Source organism: Oculina patagonica, chromosome 11 (assembly GCF_052425735.1).
Source record: "Oculina patagonica isolate OP01 chromosome 11, crgOcupat, whole genome shotgun sequence".
NCBI lineage: Eukaryota > Metazoa > Cnidaria > Anthozoa > Scleractinia > Oculinidae > Oculina > Oculina patagonica.
The window spans coordinates 9907640-9928219 of record NC_135768.1 but is presented as its reverse complement, the minus strand read 5'-3'; the positions used below and the strand labels follow the sequence as shown (position 1 = coordinate 9928219).

General features: G+C 35.3%; 2 protein-coding genes across 2 annotated transcripts; one reads left to right on the top strand and one right to left on the bottom strand.

Annotated features, from left to right (window-relative positions):
- Positions 1-8442: 8442 nt before the first annotated feature.
- LOC144629624 (uncharacterized) lies at positions 8443-15394 on the bottom strand. The gene is made up of 5 exons (XM_078487858.1): positions 15311-15394; positions 11514-11559; positions 10174-10446; positions 9158-9222; positions 8443-8584 (listed from the first exon to the last, which is right to left on the bottom strand). Exons 2-5 carry the CDS (start codon positions 11517-11519, stop codon positions 8443-8445), a joined length of 486 nt encoding a protein of 161 aa, XP_078343984.1. The 5' UTR covers positions 11520-11559; positions 15311-15394.
- Positions 15395-17754: 2360 nt separating this feature from the next.
- On the top strand, positions 17755-20211 carry LOC144630094 (uncharacterized). The gene is made up of 4 exons (XM_078488376.1): positions 17755-17819; positions 17900-17945; positions 18202-18246; positions 19607-20211. Exons 3-4 carry the CDS (start codon positions 18241-18243, stop codon positions 20006-20008), a joined length of 408 nt encoding a protein of 135 aa, XP_078344502.1. The 5' UTR covers positions 17755-17819; positions 17900-17945; positions 18202-18240; the 3' UTR covers positions 20009-20211.
- Positions 20212-20580: the final 369 nt, after the last annotated feature.

Sequence of the window (20580 nt, the reverse complement as noted above, 5' to 3'; positions counted from 1 at the left end):
TGTCACGGCACTCAGCTTGATGTCACATACGACGTAGAACTCAAATATTCAAAATGCTCTGTTTTAAAAACGAATGAGACTATCGATCTGTAAATTTGAAAAAATAAGTATTGTTAGTTTATTTTTCACCTAATGACAACGAAAATTTACTAGGCCTAGTGAATTTTGATTTCAGAATTTTATGACGTAACATGAAAACCAAGAATATTTGCTATGTAGCTAGAAGTGAGTTTTAATTGTCTCGTTTTACGTAATTCACCGAAAAAGTCATTGTTTTGCTGGGGCACTTTCCAAATGCAGTTAAAAAACACTATTTGTAAACAATACAGGGACAGTTTTATATAACAAAATTCGTTCGATTACAGATTACACTGTTGGATTATTTTTTTAATAAACATTTTTTGCCTATTAGCAATATGTGTAGGGAACTCCTGAGAAACAACAGGAAAAGAAGAAAAAAGAATTCGACAGATCGATTGAATAAATTGTCAAGAAACGAAAGCTGCTGTTAGTATGTATATATATTTTAATTTCGTTCTAACTAAGGCCCGGGTTCAAGATTTGAAGTGAAACTGATAAAAAAAAGTGTCACAAAAATTAAAAGTCCTTTTTGAGGTTCGTTTTTAAAACTAACACTCTATTCTGTTATAAAATTAGCTATCGTTTCTTACCTATTTCTGATCAAGAATTAAACTAGACTGATTCCCAAGTCTTTCTTTTTTTTTTTTTTTGATGTCTTGAATAATTGTTAAAAAACGGAACTCGAGATTAACGTAATGCTACCCGCCACTAATTATGCATCATTGCTATTAGCTTTCTCTTTGACATTTTATATTCTGTCAATCAATCAACTGACTTAATTCTAGAAAGGATCTCCGTAATCCGGCCGTCTGCCACCCGCTAAAACTATGAGTCAGCTTAGCGCGGGAACAGAATCGGCCTTGTGGTCCAAAACAAAGATTTTCATAAGCAATTTTTATCACGCACAAGTGAAAATGTTCAGCGGTGGTATAATTCTCCAAATAAGCTTGATTATTGTTAAAGTTTACTTGGTAGAATAAAATGCCAGTTTGGAGGGTAAAATATCTCGAACAGTTAAACACCAGACTAGCTTATAAAACTTCGACGCAATTTTTATTTAGGTATTCTGCAAAATAATTTAAATTAAGGACAGGAGACAATTTATAAAAATTTAAATGAAAGTTGTTTGCAGTTGAAGAAAGAATCATTGTTAGTAATTTCCATCTTTTTTGGGATCGTATTTCTAATTTTCTGTCCTCATATGTTATCGTCTCTCTCTACTGACAGCGGCACGACGAAAATTTTCTTTTTAACACAAAAAATGTCACGACTGCAATTATCGGTTATTAGTAAATTTTTAATCGGGCTTCGGCTCTCTTTGTGATCGATCATTGTGTTTTATTTGTTGTTGTAATTACTAAAGCGTGTTAGGTGGTACTAATAGCCACTTCCATTTAAGAATAGAAAATGTGTTATGACTCTTCTTTGGATTATACCAAATTTCATGAGTGTTTCTATAACTTGATAGAAATACTAAAAATATTTTCGATTTGTTTTCTAAAAGTTCTTATAGTTAGGCAATCCAGAATTTTTTTTGACAAACAGACTTCTGAAACAAAGGAATTGTTCGTTCGGTCTCAGTTTACACTCATAGTTATCTGTTTTTGCGTAAACCAACGGTTATACGATAATTTGCTGATATATATGAAGCCTTGCTTGATGTATGGTGACCATTGCTTTAAATTGTGATAAGTTTAAAGGTGTTGTTTGTAAGGAGTTTCCTGCCTCAAAGGATGCGTCGCAAAAATTTTTAAATATTTGCGACGCATCCTTTTGAGCCGCGAAAGAAAGAAAGCGAAAAAGAAAGGTCGATTAATCAGCTTTTGGTATTTACCTCTGTTCCAAAAATAGGGAAGTGAAACGTTTTTTCGCTGTTTTTGAAATAAAGTGAAGAAATTAAAATTCAAGCGACAACTCCAGTCTACACTGGTCTAGTTGCGCTACTTCGCTAAAGACTGGAGCAATAAAGTTAATTCTTGAAGTAAGCGCTACTAAAAATAAGCGTTTCTGTAACAAGTTCCTTCGATCGCAGACGTTTTGTAAATGTGAAAATAATTTGAAGACACCGGTCTGTCATAACTATGTAGTCTTTACATGCAGGAGGAAACAAACCTTAGTTTCCAAGTGAATATATTTAATCACGAATATGCTGCATATTGTTTTAGGTCTATCTAAAGGTGACATCATTTTTACTTAGCGAAACTGCATTCACTTTTGTTTTTTTCTATTTGTTCAACTGTAATAGGGCTGAAACAACGAATTTTTCGAGCTCTGGCGCATTAGCTTTCGTGCTCTACTTCTTAACTTCTTTCAATGAGAGAAGGTTAAACTATTCGAAAAAAAGAAATTAAATTTTTAAAACGTGGATGGTAAAATTAGCTAACCTTTCACAGGTGACGAAAAAAATCCCTTGATATGCGAAAACAAGGAGGGCTCCAGAAAATAAATAAATATCTTGAAAAAGTCAAGCAGAGAAAGCTTTTAAGCAAGATTCAAAATTTTGAGTAAAAAAAATCGTCATCCTCCCCTGCTGAAAATAATAAAAATAGTGTGATAAAAATTAAAACAAACTTTATGAAGTTTGCTTCTAAACATTAACGCCCTATTAAGTAATAACAAAACTTAAATTATCGCGAATTTCTTAAGTAATCCATCATTTCTTACCTTTTTCCAAAACAGGTATTAAACGAGGTCGATTCCTGAGTCTTTCTTTCTTTCTTTTATGTCTTAAATAAAAGTTTAAATGCGGAACACGAAACCACCGTACTGCCGCCCACCACTGTTTCTGCGTCATTCTTATTAGGTTTCTCTTGACATTTAATTTTTAGTCAATCAATCAAGTGAATGAAGTTTAGAAAGGAACTCAATATCCTTGTAATCTGCCACCCACCTAAAAAGTCAGCATAACAGAAATAATCAGTCTGCAATGTGGTCCAAAACGAACAATTCCCTACGCAACTTTGATCTTTCACATTAGTTTTAATGCAAGTGAAAATGCTCAGCTGTGGAAAGGCGATTATTTATAACCGAGGTCGTTTATGTGTTTTCCTCTCTTTTAACAAAGCCAACGAAAAAATTATTGTTAAGCGAAAACTTCAATCTCGTTGCACTTTTTCGTTTAAGATACGACCAAAAAAGTTGATTTGAACTATCTTGTTAAAGTGTGCGCTTTTAAAAGAAACAAGGCGTTTGTCAAAATTAATTTGAGGACACCGGTCAGGCATTAATATTTATTCCTTACATACAGAAGGAAAAATCTTCATTTTGAAGTTTGCATATAGTTCACGCGTATGTTGCATAGTTTTTTTAAGGTCATTTTATGACTTCGTTTTCAGTTAGCAAAATTAAACTGTATTCACTTTTATTTTACAGTTTTGTTAAGCTGCAATAAAGCCTGAAGCAACGGGTTTATCAAACTCCCGACGCAAATTTGTTCTGGCGCATTGGCTTACTTGTTAACTGTTTTCGATAAGAGGTTATACTTTTTAAGCGATGGCGTGACATCGAACGAACGGTTCGGTTTGTCTGTTTGGCCCGATTGAACAGAAAATCAAATTTAACTTAACAAGAAATCGCCGCGTAAGTGTAAGCTGCAGTTGGATAACAGTTTTTTTTTTTCACACACAAGGTGTCAGCTATTTTTATTGACTTTAAGTTTTTCCTCTTGGATAATTGTTTACAAAGGGAACTCGAAATTAACGTACTGCTACCCGCCACTGTTTTCTGCATCATTATTATTAGCAGTTTCTCTTGACATTTAATTTTCTGTCAATTAATCAACTGACTGAAGTCTAAAAAGGATCTCAAATTTCCCGCCATCTGCCACTCGCTAAAAACTCAGCTTAGCAGAAATAATCTGTAATGTGCTCCAGAACAAAGAATTCCCCACGCAGTTTCCATCTAGCACACAAGTTTTACTACAATTGAAAATGCTCAGCTGTAGAAAGGCGACTATTGTATAATTCTCTGGTTAATCTTCATTCTTTTTACCTCATTTCCGAGACAGAAAAACCCGAGGAAAAATATGCTAAACAAAGCGATTTTAAAATTAGTGTACTGCTACTCAAATTCATTTAATTTTGTTCCGATCAATTTATGTTTGCGTGACTTCTGTTTTAGCTGTCTACCTTTGAATAAAGAAGAAAAGGAGAATTGGTAAACAAAACATCAGCGTTCTGTTTTTGTTCGAGCTGATTCAACTACGTTTTAGTGATATTTTGGCTGTTGTATTGCTCTTCAGAAAGTTGAATTAACTGAGAGTATTGCAGATGACATCTTTTTAAAAATATTTACCATTGTAAAAAATAGTGTACAGAAAAGAAAAGATATTTTGTTTCCAAGTTTCTATATGTGTTCGGACAGTATCCAGTATTTGGAATGAAATTTAATAAGGTCTTGGAAATTAACGTTCCACTTAAATAATGTTGCAGAAATAAACGCTCACAAAAATTAACGCGACCTAAATTAACGCGAATTTTGAGAATTCGCGTTAATTTCATAAGGTAAGCACGAAGGTCGTAATGCCTTTGGACTAACACGTATATATCTGTGAAATATTATTATATAGAAATGCGATATTTTGTATGTTAGTGCAAGAAGTCATTTCTGGTCAGTTTTCCGCGTGCCCAATTGAAACGCAATTAAGGCGCGATCTTGTTGGTGTTTAATTTCAGTGTTTTAACACAGGGCAGCTGAAAAATTGCGCACTTAAGACACCCCTCTGTAACAGACCCAGTGGAACCCGACCCAGTGGATTATTTTCCCCTACCCAGTGAAAATTTAGTCTCCCCAGTACCCAGCGAATATTTTGATTTTACCTGGCTATTTTTATGCTTCCCCAGTGAATGTGCGGTGTGAATTTTACATACCCAGCATAGTTTTGCAAACAAACAAAAAAAATAATAAAAATAATAATAATAAAACAACGGCTACTGCAAAAGTCGAAATCCGAAACATTTTATTTTTATGAGCATTTGTTAATGCCAAAACGACCTTCCGGTCGGTTAACCAATTCCAGTCAAGGGAACCCAGGAAATGGCATTTTAGAGAGTCCAATTGCTCATCCGAAAAAAATGTCACTTTAAGTAAAACACAGCATGTATGGCGACATGATAATCTGATAAGTAACCTGGGTGAGACACAGTGTGACCCCCCATTTGAAAAAACCTTGCTACGCCTCTGCACTCATACGACTCAACAGATTTTTCTTTGCTTGTCATCTTGGCAAGAGATGAAGTTGTGGAAAGAATGTTGAAATTAACGGGTATCTAATGCAGTAACTAAGACAGTTCCTTCAGTTTAGCCACTATAAAGTAGCCACTTTTGGGAAAGGGATAATGTAAAAACAATAGAAAACCCCTCATTTTTGACAACTGGCCATTTTTTCTCGAATACACCTATTTAAAGACCCAGCCGAAGATAAGCCGACCCAGTGGGAAATTGGCCAACCCAGTGACGTTTTCTCCAAAAACCCGGTGAGGATAAAGATTCCACTGGGTCTGTTACAGAGGTGTGTCTTATGCAATTCGCACGTCAATAACGTGCACTTAAATTGGGTTCCTTTCCTTGTTGTTGTTGTTGTTGTTCCTCCTTGTTGTTGTTGTTGTTGTCCTTTCTACTGATGGATTTCGATTCATCACTGATGTTTTTCGCAAAAGAACTTCTTTACAGACTTTGAATATATGAACTTTTTGGTTCAATGAATTGATAATTGGACCACACGTCGTGCAGTTCAGGATTTTATCTAAACAACAATATTTTTTGTTTCTTACTGGTTCTCCTACTGCTTATTTATTGCGATCACGTGGGCGACCAATTACATGTGTCCAACTTGAACTCTTTCAAATTAATGTACCTACGCCATACAGACGACAATTACATGCACTCAGTTGGGTTGTGTTTGCTGTTGATCTATTGTTGGTGAAACTTAAAGAATATCAAACGCTGATTTGTTTGTTTTTCTTACTAAATTCATACCCGCATTTCGTAATAAAAAAAAAATGAGCGGAGTACATACAACAAAAATTCATACTGGATAACACAAATTATGACGTCAAACTCGCAAAGACTTCTTGTAGTAGTAGTAAAGCGTGGGACTTTAGCGCAAAAAAGCAAAAACCGTAATATAAGCAGTAGCAAGAGCAGTAGCAGTAGCAGCAGCAACAGGGGTGGCGGCAGCAGCAGCAGCAGCAGTAGCAGTAGCAGCAGCAGCAGCAGCAGCAGTAGCAGTAGCTGTAGCAGTAGCAGTAGCAGTAGCAGTAGCAGTAGCAGTGGCAGCAGCAGTAGCAGTAGCAATAGCAGCAGCAGCAGTAGCAGTAGCAGTAGCAGTAGCAGTAGCAGTAGCAGTAGCAGTAGCAGTGGCAGTAGCAGTAGTAGTAGCAGTAGTAGTAGCAGTAGCACCAGTAGCAGTGGCAGCAGCAGCAGCAGTAGCAATAGCAGCAGCAGCAGTAGCAGTAGTAGTAGCAGTAGCACCAGTAGCAGTGGCAGTAGCAGTAGCAGTAGCAGTAGCAGTAGCAGTAGCAAAAGCAGCAGTAGTAGTAGCAGCAGCAGCAACAACAGCAGTATTAGTAGAGGTAGTAGTGGTAGTAGTAGTAGTAGTAGTAGTAGTAGTAGTAGTAGCAGCAGCAGCAGCAGCAGCAGCAGCAGCAGCAGCAGCAGCAGCAGTAGTAGTAGTAGTAGTAGTAGTAGTAGTAGTAGTAGCAGCAGCAGCAGCAGCAGCAGCAGCAGCAGTAGTAGCAGCAGCAGCAGCAGCAGCAGCAGCAGCAGCAGCAGCAGCAGCAGCAGCAGCAGCAGTAGTAGTAGTAGTAGTAGTAGTAGTAGTAGTAGTAGTAACAGTAGCAGTAGCAGTAGCAGTAGCAGTAGCAGTAGCAGTAGCAGTAGCAGTAGTAGTAGTAGTAGTAGTAGTAGTAGTAGTAGTAGTAGTAGTAGTAGTAGTAGAAGTAGTAGTAATAGTAATAGTAATAAATTGCTTTATTTGCATGACCGTTACCGTTTACAGTGTTGCAAAAGCATATCTAAACTAAAAGTAACAAAACGATCCTATTATATCATACTAAAACTTGATTAAGTTACATCGCTTTCACCTGATAATAACAATGCATCACGTAAATTCATACATGAAGAAATAAACTTCATAACTAGCTTATTAACATGATAATCATTAGAGTTCATAAGAAGTTTAATGTTTTCTGAGGTTGTTTTCCTTTCAAAGTCAGGTACTATCTCATTGATTCGTTTTAAGAATGTCCGCCTTTGGGAAGAGTATTTGCTACAATCTAATAAGAAATGTGTTTCGTTTTCTACTTGATTTGACTTGCACAATGGACATAATCTATTTGCTCTGGGTATATGGTCAGTCTGATATCTACCCAGTTCAATCATAAGTTTGTGATTACTTAATTTAAATTTCACAAGATTTTTTCTTTCATTAAAATATCTTAACTGTTGTAAATAATCAGATGCAACGTATTCATTTTTAAAAACTTTAAAAAATTCTAATTTCCTTGAGTGTTCTAGTAGTAGTAGTGGTAGTAGTAGCAGTAGCAGTAGCAGTAGCAGTAGCAGTAGCAGTAGCAGTAGCAGTAGCAGTAGCAGTAGCAGTAGTAGTAGTAGTAGTAGTAGTAGTAGTAGTAGTAGTAGTAGTAGTAGTAGTAGTAGTAGTAGTAGTAGTAGCAGCAGCAGCAGCAGCAGCAGCAGCAGCAGCAGCAGTAGTAGTAGTAGCAGTAGCAGTGGCAGTGGCAGTAGCAGTATCAGTAGCACTCTGTCTTTCAAACGTTTATCTCTCCCGAGTTTCACATAATTTCGCATGCGCAAATAATTTATTCCGCTCCTCTGTAGAAGGTCCTAAAAAAATTGTTCGAGCGCTTTGACTGACGAGCGTGCACGTGATTTTTTTGTGTGAAAGAGCGACTGACAGTTTACCAAAACGATTTTATTTATAAAGAATGATGAGGAGAAAAGTGCATGAAATAAACAAAATATACTTCTTTTGCAGCGTTGATCATGTAAAACTGAAAAATACAACAAACCAGCGCCTCGTGGGAATTCGCATTCTATTTTTTCTTAAGAAAAATTATTCAACTTTTAGAACTTTGGATCCGTTTCGATTGATCAAAAGATAGGAAAAGTCGACTTTGATTGTAACTTTTCAGTTGCAAAAGACTTCAGAAGAGTCAACATGTCAAAACGTACGAGACACGCGCGCGGTTATTACGCATCGTTATTCGAGGCACGCGACAAAAGCTTTACTTTGAAATACCGTCCCAGATCTAAGCCATCTGTTATGGGTTTTTACGAAGTTGAGCGCATTGTTGCAAAACGAGTTAAGGCAGGTAGAGAAGAATACTTCGTTCACTGGAAAAACTACTCTCCAGCAGAGATTACATGGGAACCGGCCAACCATCTGCCAGAGGAACTCTTATATGGCGCAAGATCTTTCTCCGTGGCAGCTCCTACACTCTGGAATACTCTACCTTCTGACATTAAGAACAGCTCCTCAGTGTCCCTTTTTAAACATAAACTTAAAACTTTCCTTTTTAAAAAAAGCATTTTTATTACTTTTAAGCAACATTTTTTATTAGTCTAAGATTTTAAGCATTTTTTTGTAACCTTTTAACTATTTTTATATTATTTTGCCGATTTTAAAGGCAAACTTAAAACATATTTGTTTTCTAAAGCGTTTTTATTAAAATCCGAATAGAATTGTAATTTCTTAGAATTTTAGATTTTAGTTAGGTATAAATTGTACTTTAACGCTTGTAATTTTTAACCTATAACTTAGTTTTTAAGAATTTTAGTTTTTAAGTTGTAATTTTAACTTTTGGCGTGTAACGTTCATTTTTTTTTTTCTCTTTTTTTTTTTTCTTTTTCTTTGTAATGCGCATTTGAACATTTATGTATGGAATTTGCGCACAACAAATTTGTAATTATTATTATTATTATTTTTATTTTTTTAATAGTGATTTTAATATTTAACAATCTGTTCTGTGAATTTTGTTTTCGTTGTGTGCTACGACTTGAAAAGCTAATAAGAAGTTAAACAATCTTTGTTTTAAATTTCCAGGTAACTTTTACCTACCGCATCAAAAAGTAAGCGGGAAGTTCGGAAAGAAAATCGGCCACTTGTTGGTTGGCGATGTTGAGCTGAGAACAAAGATATACATCCAAGTAAGCTATTTTGTGCATTCGTTTGGAATTTTTTTCTGCCTTATAAGCCTCCACTGGTAGGAATATAAATGTAGAGTGACTTGAACTAAATTGTCTTACCGTTTGTGGCTGGTTGGCCATTATACATTCATTCGTAAAAAAGGCAGAGAGGGAGGATTTTCTCACGAAGTTTCACCGGAAGTATAATTTACCGATCTTGATGTCACGCAACAGGCTATTCAAGTGCCATTGCGCCGCCGCTGCCATACAGCCGTAAAAAAAAATGATATTCATAACTTATCGTTAATTTAATGTAGTTTAATTGAAAAGTTTCCGTAACTTTTGTTTCAAATCCTATAAAAACAACAGTCCGATTTTCGTGGAGAGAACTGTTTCCACAGAACGAAAATGAAAATTTTGCGTGACATCGATAAGTTACTGATCCGGGGACCATCATCCACCGATATTGAGCCGCTGTCTGGCGGTCGTAGCACAGTATCATCTGCGCGCGCGTTTCAGAGAACCCAAATGAAATAGCCGGACGATTTTCGACTTTTTCAAATACTTTCAGTATTTAATTCAAGAAGATTTAAGTGAAATCTAGCAGGAGAAGTATTTCAAAACAAGTACGTACTGATGAGTGGTAGTGGTAGTAGTAGTGGTACTAAGACTTTATTTTATGAGGGCGATTTTACTAAAACTAAACTCTTCTTCAGGAGGGAGCTCCCGCTTTTAAGTGTTGAGAACATAGCGATTTTATGGTCTGCCGAAGTTCGGCTATTTTGTCAAGAACTGGAAAACCAAAATAATTTTTGACATCGCTTGACATTTCTAAACAAACATCTGATACTCTTAAAGAGTTTGAATGAACATTTTAGTGGATATTCTGTGAAAATTTCGAGCTCATATTGTGATGAAAGGCACGGCTACCAAATCAAGTCTGGTTACCAAGCTCTCCAAGAAAATGATCCCAATCTCGAACCCAGAGTGTCCCCGGCTCCCTGACTCATTTTCGTCCGCAATTCGTCCTTGGCAACAGCGGACGACATAGCCACAGAAATGACGGTAGACGCATGCGCGCTTTTGATTCGGCGAGTCGCTTAGGAGGTTCTTCTGGTAGAGGGTCACAATTTTTGCCCCTGCCTCATGTTTGTCCTCATTTGCAGGTTTGCCAAAAGTCAGGATGGCAAACATCACCAGGAGGCTAACAACTACTGCAGCCTGAAAGGAAAAAAAGAGAAATAGATGAGAAACAACACAGGGAGCCCGGGCTCACTCGGTCAAACTAGCGGGTTCAAGATTACAATGATTTGTGATTATATCGAAATGAAATATAATAAACAGCCAGTAGGTTAGAATTTCACATTGTTTGTTGTCTATGTGACGTTTCTTGACTGTTCTAAGGCATTTAAACCAGAGAACATGAAACTAAGTGAAAGTCAAAAAATAACTTTGCTCTAAAAATCGGCAACGATAAACAACAAGCACCAAATAGGTAACAGTCAAAATTTAAAATGTTGGCTCGACCAGACTTGACTTAGTGTCGAGAAAAGGGGCATTCAAAAAGGCTTACATCCAAAAAGCTAGTGAGTATCGATGCATAAGCAGCTTCCATAACGTGATTTAGGAAGATTGGCTTGAAAATCTGATGGGATTAAAGGCTTTATGAGCAGATATTCACCAAAATTAAATGTTCGATCGGGTGCTCGTGACCTGACAACAGTTTCGACTTGCTTTGATCTCGGAAATATTTGAACTATCTAACTGAAAGATTCTTGTATGTATATAGCTCATATGATGCAACAGATACGGGCAAAAACAATTTTAATAACTTTGAGGGTTGCAAAACAATCGTTTCCACTTTCAAAAAAATTAAAAGGAACACCCACAAGGGGATTTAAGAAAAAATCTTGAAAAGACTTTTTCCTTTTTTTGATATTTTACGGTTATTTTAAGGGCCATTACGCTAAAAAAATAATCTAAATTAAATTTATTTGCTCCGATATTTGTTTGCGGAATATAACAGTGGGAGAAACTTCAAATGAACGAAATAATTTTATTATCACCTGAATTTTTCCAGCTGTTGTTTTTTGGTCTCCCGAAAATCGTCGCTGGAATTTCCCCCTTCCCAAACAAAAGCCACTATATTTCCCATATAACAACCGAGGGACGATTTATTCCCTCAGCTTAATAGTCGAGTTCTTCCATTTTTGTTAAGGCAATGACAAAAGGGCCTACTAGGTAAGGGGAAAGAGTATAAACCCACGAGCGAAGTTCAAAACACCTACCTTCATTTGGTCTTCACTGACTGCAAGACTGTTCTCAGCAAAACACCTGCAACATAGAAACAGTCCAGTCAATCTAAGCATCGCAAAAGCTTGCAACAGAATTTTCTCAACCTGGTGAATTAAAAAAGGCCTTTCATTAAGAGAACAGGTCAATTTACATTTTAATGTGCTTTTTCATGTAAATCCGATTTATGTACCTATAGCAACCTGAAGCGAACCAAATTTAGAATGATTTTAGATTTTAGCTAGCTAAAGTTACTCGCATGACGGCTCGTGATTTACAAGCTTTTCTCGTGTTCTCCCAACATACCGCGTCGGTTTATTGCGCCGGTAATCCCCTGGAAAGTGTGGTCCAATATTTAATCATTTTTGTTTAAACGAAGGTTCGCCGCTGCTATAAAAGCGTTGCACTGCAAAAAGAACTCCAGTCTGAAAAATTGTTTTTTAAGTGTTTTTTGTATTAGCTGTTACGGTATCGTTTCGAAAGAACGAAAGCGGAAAACTGAACGAAAAGAAAGGAGTAGAATCAAAATTTTAGGTTTTAAGCAAAAAACACAATGACAAGCTCACATCAGCAAATTGTCCAATACTTACTTGTCGTTTTTGAAAGGGAAAAGAACTTCTCACGTTTTGTCTTCTAAGCATAATTGACTAGGATGGTTCTAACTGAATAAACAAAAGCGAAGGTGGATTTCAAATATCATGGATATTATTTTTAAATGTTATTTTCTTTATTTAAAACCCTTTATTCTGGTAGAATTTTTTGGTTTACGATTTGTTGACAATAAGCAAATTTCTCGATTTTTTTTTTAGTTGCAAAACAGAATTATATTCAGTAAAATTCAGAAAAATCAGAAAAAATCATAATTCATAATTCATAATTTCAAAACAAGGCGAGTTTTCTAAACTTGAATCTAAGCCGTGTATTTATTTTATTCTAAAATTAGCAGAATTGCCAAAACTTGATTAAACCCTCAAAACTTCTGTTTGTCAACTATGGGAACACGGTGCCTGTGTTTATAAAACTAAATTAACGTTAACCCTTTTAACGAAGGTTTTAAAAACAAGGCGTGTTTTCTTAACTTGATTCTAAGTCGTATATTTATTTTAATTATTTATTATACAATTAGCAGAATTGCCAAAACGTGAGCAATAAATTAAACATTCAAAACTTCTATTTATCAACTCTGATGGGAACAAAGTGCCTGTGTATATAAACCTCAATTAACCCTTTTAACGGCGATTTTGGGAACAAAGCGTGTTTTCTAAACTTGAATCTAAACCGTATATTTATTTAGCTATCTGAAAATAAGCAGAATTGTCATAACTTGAGGCAGTAAATTATACTTTTTTCGCTTCTGTTTGTCAACTATGGCATCACAATGTCTTTTTCTTAAATGCTCATTTAACCCTTTTAAGAACGATTTTAAAGACAAGGCATGCTTCAGGGGCACCCATCGAGAATATAGTTCAAAACCACTTAAAGATAGCACCGTTGAACGTATTTTCGTATTTAAATGGAAGATATAGGCATATTTTTATCCCCTAAATTTTTTTTGTCTGTTCGGATTTCCTAGCTGAAAGTCTAGTGATCCGAAAGTTATAGGGATCAAAACTAACCTTTTCGAAAATTCCAGCAAGAGAAAGGCTCCCGAAAATTCTAGGTGACCTTTTAAGAGTAAAAAATCCGTTAAAAATGAACAATTATACCATTTTTTAGATATTCGAAAATCCTAAGAAAGGCAGGCAAGCAAAAAAAAATTACAATGAATGTTCCGAAAATTCTAGATCTCAAATCGTATTTCGAACAGATATTTTAACGAAATATTCCGTTGGGTGCCCCTGATGCTTTCTAAACCTGAACCTACACCGTATATTTTTGAGACCAAAAACGTTTTATTGTTATATTATAATCAACATGGAATCCGATAGCAACATTGCTAAATAAAGAAAGAGAAAACGTTCTTCAGATATTTATAACGAGACTGTCGTCTGACAAACATACATGTTTGTCAGACCAATTTTAGTAAGAGCGTAAACGGAGGTTTGGCCTACAATTTAAAAAAAAACTTAGAAAGAATTTTGTATGGGTAATCAAATGGTGACGAGTGAAATTAGGAAATAATTTCACGCGCGTTTTGTCAAAATTCTTAGAATTTTGAAAAAATGCAAGTGAAATTATTTTCTAACTTTACGAGTATACCATTTGATTCCATTTTAATATCATAGGTGACAAATTACGTTGCAATCTTAGATGTTTTTGACGGGTACATTGCATCGCGAACTCTGAGCTTTGATAAGTTGAAAGCATACATTTTGCTTAAGTTCGCAAGGGTTTTTTAGTCTTTGAATAAAAACGTTCAGAGATTTCTTTTTGCCCTTGACAAAAAGTTTTCAAGATTAATCAACTGTCAATTATTTCTCACATTATGAGTATAGTTCGTCTTGAATGAACTAAAAACGGCGACCGTGTAAAACGCTCAAAAATCCGCTCGATGCCATTTATGTAATTGGCATAAGTCTTGAAGTCGTTTTGACGTTTTGAAATATAAAATATCACCAAAAAATTTAGTACATGGCTAAGGCTAGCTGGCTAAGATGAAATTCAAGCGAAAATGTACAAAGTTTAAGCCTTAAAGCATCTTTTATTGTCTTGCCGCCAACTACGTTGCCGTGGCAATTTTATAATTTCACATGTGAAATTATAAATTAACGTTGAAATTTCGCGCCAAAATTAAGGAGTAATTTGTCACCTATGATATTATAGTCATAATTTTGAGCACCGTTTTTGAATCCGCGTCATAGTGCCCCAGTAAGCTGCAGACAGCTTATGCTATATTTTTTTATGTATAATGCACGTTATCGAATTTTTTTTATATATTTCTTTTTATATTTTAAAAACAAAAGACAAAAACACACGAGTACAAATTTTGCGTTAAGGAACTCTACATATATTGTCTTGCCTTGAAATTGAAACAAACTGGAGGAGGGGTACTTCCTGAAAATCTAACCACTTCTGAAGCTCTTACCCTATTAAGATTAAAATGTAAAAATTGTCATACACTATTTATGACCTGACTTAAACAGATGCCTCCTTTCAGATCAGATCATACCCAAGAAATACTTTTGTTTGTCTTTACACTTCAGATGGACTTTAAATTTTCCGTGTTTATTAAAGCATGCTTTTAAAAAGACGAATAAAAACAACTATTCAAGACAAGAATTGTACGTTATTCATGACCTGAGTGGTACAGATGATACCTTATTTGAGACAAAATGGTCAAAATCTATACCCTTTGGCGCTGCACATACTTAAGTTATTCTTACTAATTTTCGCGCGTACTTAATTTCGCGAAAGTTCGAGAGCCGAATTTCGCGAGTATTAAATTTCGCGATTGCAAGAAAATAGCGTGTATTAAATTTCGCGATTTTGTCAGTGTTTTATGGTGCAGTCGTCTTAGACTAAGAAACTACTGGGAATATACAAAGGTCTGGCTCAATGTAACTACAAGCAGCCTGCAGACGGAAACTTTGTGACTGTGCTAAAGAGGTTTAAGAGCGAAACAGTTTATCAAAGAAAGATTGATAGTCAAAAACAAGACGGAAAGATAATTTCAGAGGTAGATAGTTGCAGTTCCGAACATTTAAAATTTTGGTTCTGTTGACGTATATAATATGGAATCAATTTTCGCGTGTTTATATTTCGCGCATTGATTTCATCGAGCGTATTAGATTTCGCGATTATTTTAAAATCGCAAAAAAATTAGTACTCGCAAAAATAAGTAAGAATAAGGTACCGTAATTCAATTGGAAAGTATCCTAACTCTCCCCGGATTCTGTTTGGCAATCTTAATTTAAAAGCATGACGTCGGTGTAAACACGCTTTGATAGCAAAAGACAAAACACACGAAATAACTTGTGTAATCAATTCAGCGATTCCGCCTAATATCGACACTAAACATGCATCCAAGAATACAAGTGACGACAACCCTACTATCGTGGGCCAACTACAATTTTATGATCAGCAATCAGCTAATTCCGTCAAAAGGCAAATAAACCTGTCTTTCGTACCAAGAAAATTGCTGTTTCCGCCCCAACAGAGAAGAAGCCCCCAATTATTGTTAATAATTAATGCTTGAACTATAAATCTGAATGTAATCTGTGCGACGCAAATTATGTTAGGCATACAACCCGACATTTGAACCAAGTAAAGCTAAAAGCCCATTTTGAGTCTGTTTGCGTTGCTTTAAACATAAAAACGGTTAAAATTCAATCTTAAATCACAATCATATGCAGATCTTTAAATCTACTTTGTGTAAGCTCGCAATGAATGGAATATGCTAAACACTTTAGTGTGTAAAATCACTTAAAATACATTTTTTTTTTAATTAACAACTTACCCTAAAAATATTGCTGAAATTACGAATGACGAGTAAAAATGTAGAGCGATACTGTAAACTAAAATGCCTTATAATCTTGAGATTTTTTATTCAACATTTATTCATCTCTACGGTTTTCGATCTTTCGCGCGGCCATGAAAAATAAGAGAGCTACACGGATCCTGTTTTCTCGTTTCGCGCGTATGATTTGTAAACACGGGTAATTTGAAGCCTTTCTTTAGTGTTACGCAAACCGAAGTAGTTCTTGGTAAGGGTCTGATCTGAAATGAGGTATCGGTTTTGGTCAGGTCAGAAACAGCGTATAAAAATATCTCAGATTTTAATCTTAAATAGATTTTGGGCTTGAGAAAGCGGGCCGCTTCCTCCAGTTTATGTCTCAAGTTATGTCAATAGGCGTAAAGTTCCACGAACGCTAAATTTCTTCTCGTGTATTTGTTTTTGCTTAAAAACATATTTGAAGGGATTAAATTGTTCGTTAACGAATATTATACATAAAATACATAAAGCGTAACCTGTCTGCAGCTGTCTGCACTATTACGGGGATTCTGCTGCATTCTTGGCCAAAACGGTGCTCAAAATTGAACTAAGAACCTTCGCTTATGCATGAAATGTGCCTACTGAGAACAACAAGATAAACATTTTAAGTGAACCGTTGAAGCCGGAGATAGCAAACTGTTATTAGTATTTGATGATTTTTCCAAGGCCATTGACATAATCTGAAAAGACTGCCCGACATTTTAAGGTGGCTCGAACCTATTAATTTTATCGTTAAATTTTTGAGACTCATTTTTTAGCAGAAAAAAATTCATCGTTTTTTTTTTTTTTCATTTCTAAATGAAAGATTGTTCGAATTTAAAGAAAATGTCGTTTATTTTTAGTCAGGGAAAAATATTTTAAGACAAGAGTATATAGTGCATGGGGTTTTTAAATTATGAACATTAATTGTGAAAATTGGCTTTTGGAAATATGCTCCTATAAATCTCAATAAAGTTTACTCTTACTAAAAAATAAAAATAGATTTAGCGCACTAGTAAAGAAACTTTTAACAGAACTAGACAGTGCTTCTGTGTTGGTCAGACGACATTTTCGTTAAAAAGATCTGAAGAACGCTTCCTCTCTTTATTAAACAATGTTCCACTTGATTCCAAGTGGATAAAAAATATAACAATTAAAAGTTTCTGGTCTGAGCAATATACGGTGTAGGTTCAGATTTAGAAAGCAGGCATTGTTTTTAATAATCAGAATAATGTCTTCCTTAAAAGGATTAATTGATGTTAAAATTCAGAATCACTGTGTTCCTTAGTTGACAAGCAGAAGTTATGACAGTTTAATTCATTGCTCAAGTTTTGATAATACTTCTAATTTTATACGGTGTTGGTTCAGGTTAAGGAACACGCTTTGTCTCTAAAACCTTCGTTAAAAGGATAAATTGAGGTTTATATACACAGGCACGGTGTTCCCATAGTTGAAAAACAGAAGTTTTGACAGTTTAATTTATTGCTCTCGTTATGAAAATACTGCTTATTTTATAACAAAGTAAGAGGCCAAGTTCTTTTTTCTTATTTTGTTCTCCAATTTAATATACTGAGTATATTTATGTTATGTTTTTTTTTTTTTTTTAAAGAAAAATTTACTTATTCTCAATAAATTTTGAACCAAAACATGCATCTCTTTCTGAATTAAGGGTATTTAATAAAGAAAAACATATGAATACTATCCATTAAATCTAAAATCTTAACTTTCGCTTTTGTTTATTCTGGCAGAATCACACTCAGACGTAATTATACCCTAGTCAATAATGGCGAGAAAACAAAACGTGGCAAACAAATTGAAAAACAAACACGATTGGGGCATAACAGTGACGGTGTTTCAACGAGAAGTTCATTCGCCCTTTGAACAGCGACAAGTAAGTATTGGAGAATTTGCTGATGTGAGCTTGTAGTTGTGTTTCTAACATTTTTATTCTATTCCTTTCCTTTCGTTTAGGTTTCTGCTTTCACTCTTTCGACACAGGCGCTGAGATCTTTGATAGGTAAGTTTTTTTTTTAATTACGATGGTACGAGTAAAATGGTACGAGTAAGCATTTTTTACATTAAACGAGCTTTTTAACAAGATAAACACACACAAATATTTCTTTTTTAAGCGCGGTTTTAATTGGCTTGGAAACCTTATAGAACAGAATTAAGGGTACTTTTTATCAGTTCTTAATGAGTGGGCCTTTTTTGGAGAAAATTCTGTCGCATTTTTTTGAGCACGAATCGTTAACTGGACTGTTTTTATCTTGCAGGTGTTTTGCTGAGAACAATTTGCAGTCGGTGAAGACAAAATGAAGGTAGGTATTTTGAACCTCGCTCATGGGTTTGTACTCTGGCCGAGAAGCCCCTTTTGTTATTGCCTAAGCAAAAAATCAAGACTTCAACTATTAATAAGCTGAGGGACTATATATTATAACTTTTAGGGAATCTTCAATAAGGAAATTAGAATATTCTTCAGTCAAACTGCACTAAAAGATCCAAGATCACAGCATGTCGAAGCTGTTGTTAATTTATCAGGGTCCTTCAAATTGATAATTTTGGTAAATGTTTACTCGTAAATCCTGTAATTCCATCAGTTATTACATGGGAAATATAGTGGTTTCTGATTTGGAAGAAGTGAAAATGTCGTTTTGGTGACGGGGAAAATTCCCCAGCCACAATTTTTGGGAAAGCAAAAAACAACAGCCCAACAAATTTCAGTGATAGTGCTTTGTTCCTTATAAGTTTCTGCCATTGCAATTTTTCGCAAAAAAATATCGGAACAGATTAATTTAGTTAACTTTAATTTTTTATTTTCTTTTAGCATCAAGAGCCTTAAAAAGGCCGTAAAATGTCAAAAAAAAAACAGAAAACGCCTTTTCAATATTTTTTCTTAAATTCCCTTGTGGGTGTTTCTTTTAATTGTTTCAAAATGGATATGATCGTTTTGTAGCCCCTTGTTATGCACTGCAACTGCAGTTTTAATTTTTTTCTCTGTTTCTGTTGCATCATACAAACTATATACATACAATAATTTTTCAGTTAAATAGCTCTACAATTTCCGTGATCAAAGCAACTCGAAACTGTTGTTAAGTCAGGAGCACCTGATGGAACATTTAATTCTGGTGAATATCAAAAGTCTCATTCAAATCCTTACAAATTTTGACCGAGTGGTAGTAACGTGAGCCTGGCCCCTCTGTGTTGTTTCTCATCTTGTATGTAAGTAAGTGAAGTCTTTATTTAACGAGGGTAGCACTAAAATAGCATAAAAACACTAACAAACCAGTGGCCCTCAATAATTATTTACAATAAAAAATAAAAATACACAGAACAATACGAATATTAAAACTATGGATAAACTATGAAATATTACAAATAAAAATGCAAGAAATACGAGATAAAATATTAAAAAGGTAAAAAGAGTAAAAGTGTAACTAAATTACAGAATAAAATGATTTAAAAACTGCTGTTCTTTAAAAATTCTCTTCCAAAGAGAGTTCCTAAAAGCTTTAATCGTTGACAATTTTCGCATAGATATGTTTAGGCTGTTCCATTCTTTAAAAGCAGTCACGGTAAAAGTTCTGCCACCTTCAGTAAATCGTTTTATAACTGGATGAACAATATTAAAGTTGGCATATCTTGTATTTCTCTTTTTCTATTTCTCTTTTTTCCTTTTAGCCCGCAGTTATTGTTAGCCTCCTGGTGATGTTTGCCATTCTGACTTTTGGCAAACCTGCAAATGAGGAAAAACATGAGGCAGGGGCCAAAACTGTGACCTTCTACCATAAGGACCTCCAAAGTGACTCGCCGATTCAGAAACGCGGGTGCACCTACCGTGTTTTCTGTGGCTATCTCCTCCGCTGTTGCACCAGCCGTAAACGTTCTGCGGACGAAAATAAGTCAGAGACCAAGACATTTTACAACGCAAATGACGACGCAGACGAGAACGAACAAGTGGCTGGGGGCAAGGAAGTGACGACCTTCTATAAGAATAACCTCCAAAGTGACGCGCCGAAAGATCAGGCCAAGCGGGGTTGCATCTACACAGTCTTCTGTGGCTATCTCCTCCGCTGTTGCTAAGGAAAACGTTAGAAATCAACAACCAAGAACCAGGAAAGCCAAAAGCGTTAAGATTTAAAGGATAAGTTAAAGAACATGTAGCAGTAATGGTCAACTAAATAAGCCAGTTGGATATTTTTCCAACATTCTGGATAAGATAAAAGAAGTGTTAGAAATGCAGTGTTGTAAATTAAAAAGAACGCATTAAAAAAGAACAAACTAAATGTACAGGTGTGTATTACTTGTCAAGTAATAAGCTGTGTATTAGTTTTGTTATAGCTAACATGGTGTTCGTCTCCCTCCCCTCCTGCCGTCCTCCCCTCCTCCCCTCTCCGCTTGGAATACTAGTGGCACGTATGTGAACGAGATTATAGCTTTGTTCATTAACCACAGTAACTATAACGATGATTTACGAGTTTTATTCAATCAATAGTACGTTACGCCTCTGTCTGGATCTGCACCAGATCAATTAAAAACAATAAAATACACAAATAAGACTACTTATCGTACGACTCGTACGGAGCCTCGCGCAATTTCCTTGGAAAACTATTTGAAAAAAATACCGTATGAGGGCCATGACTGATACCTCTCGA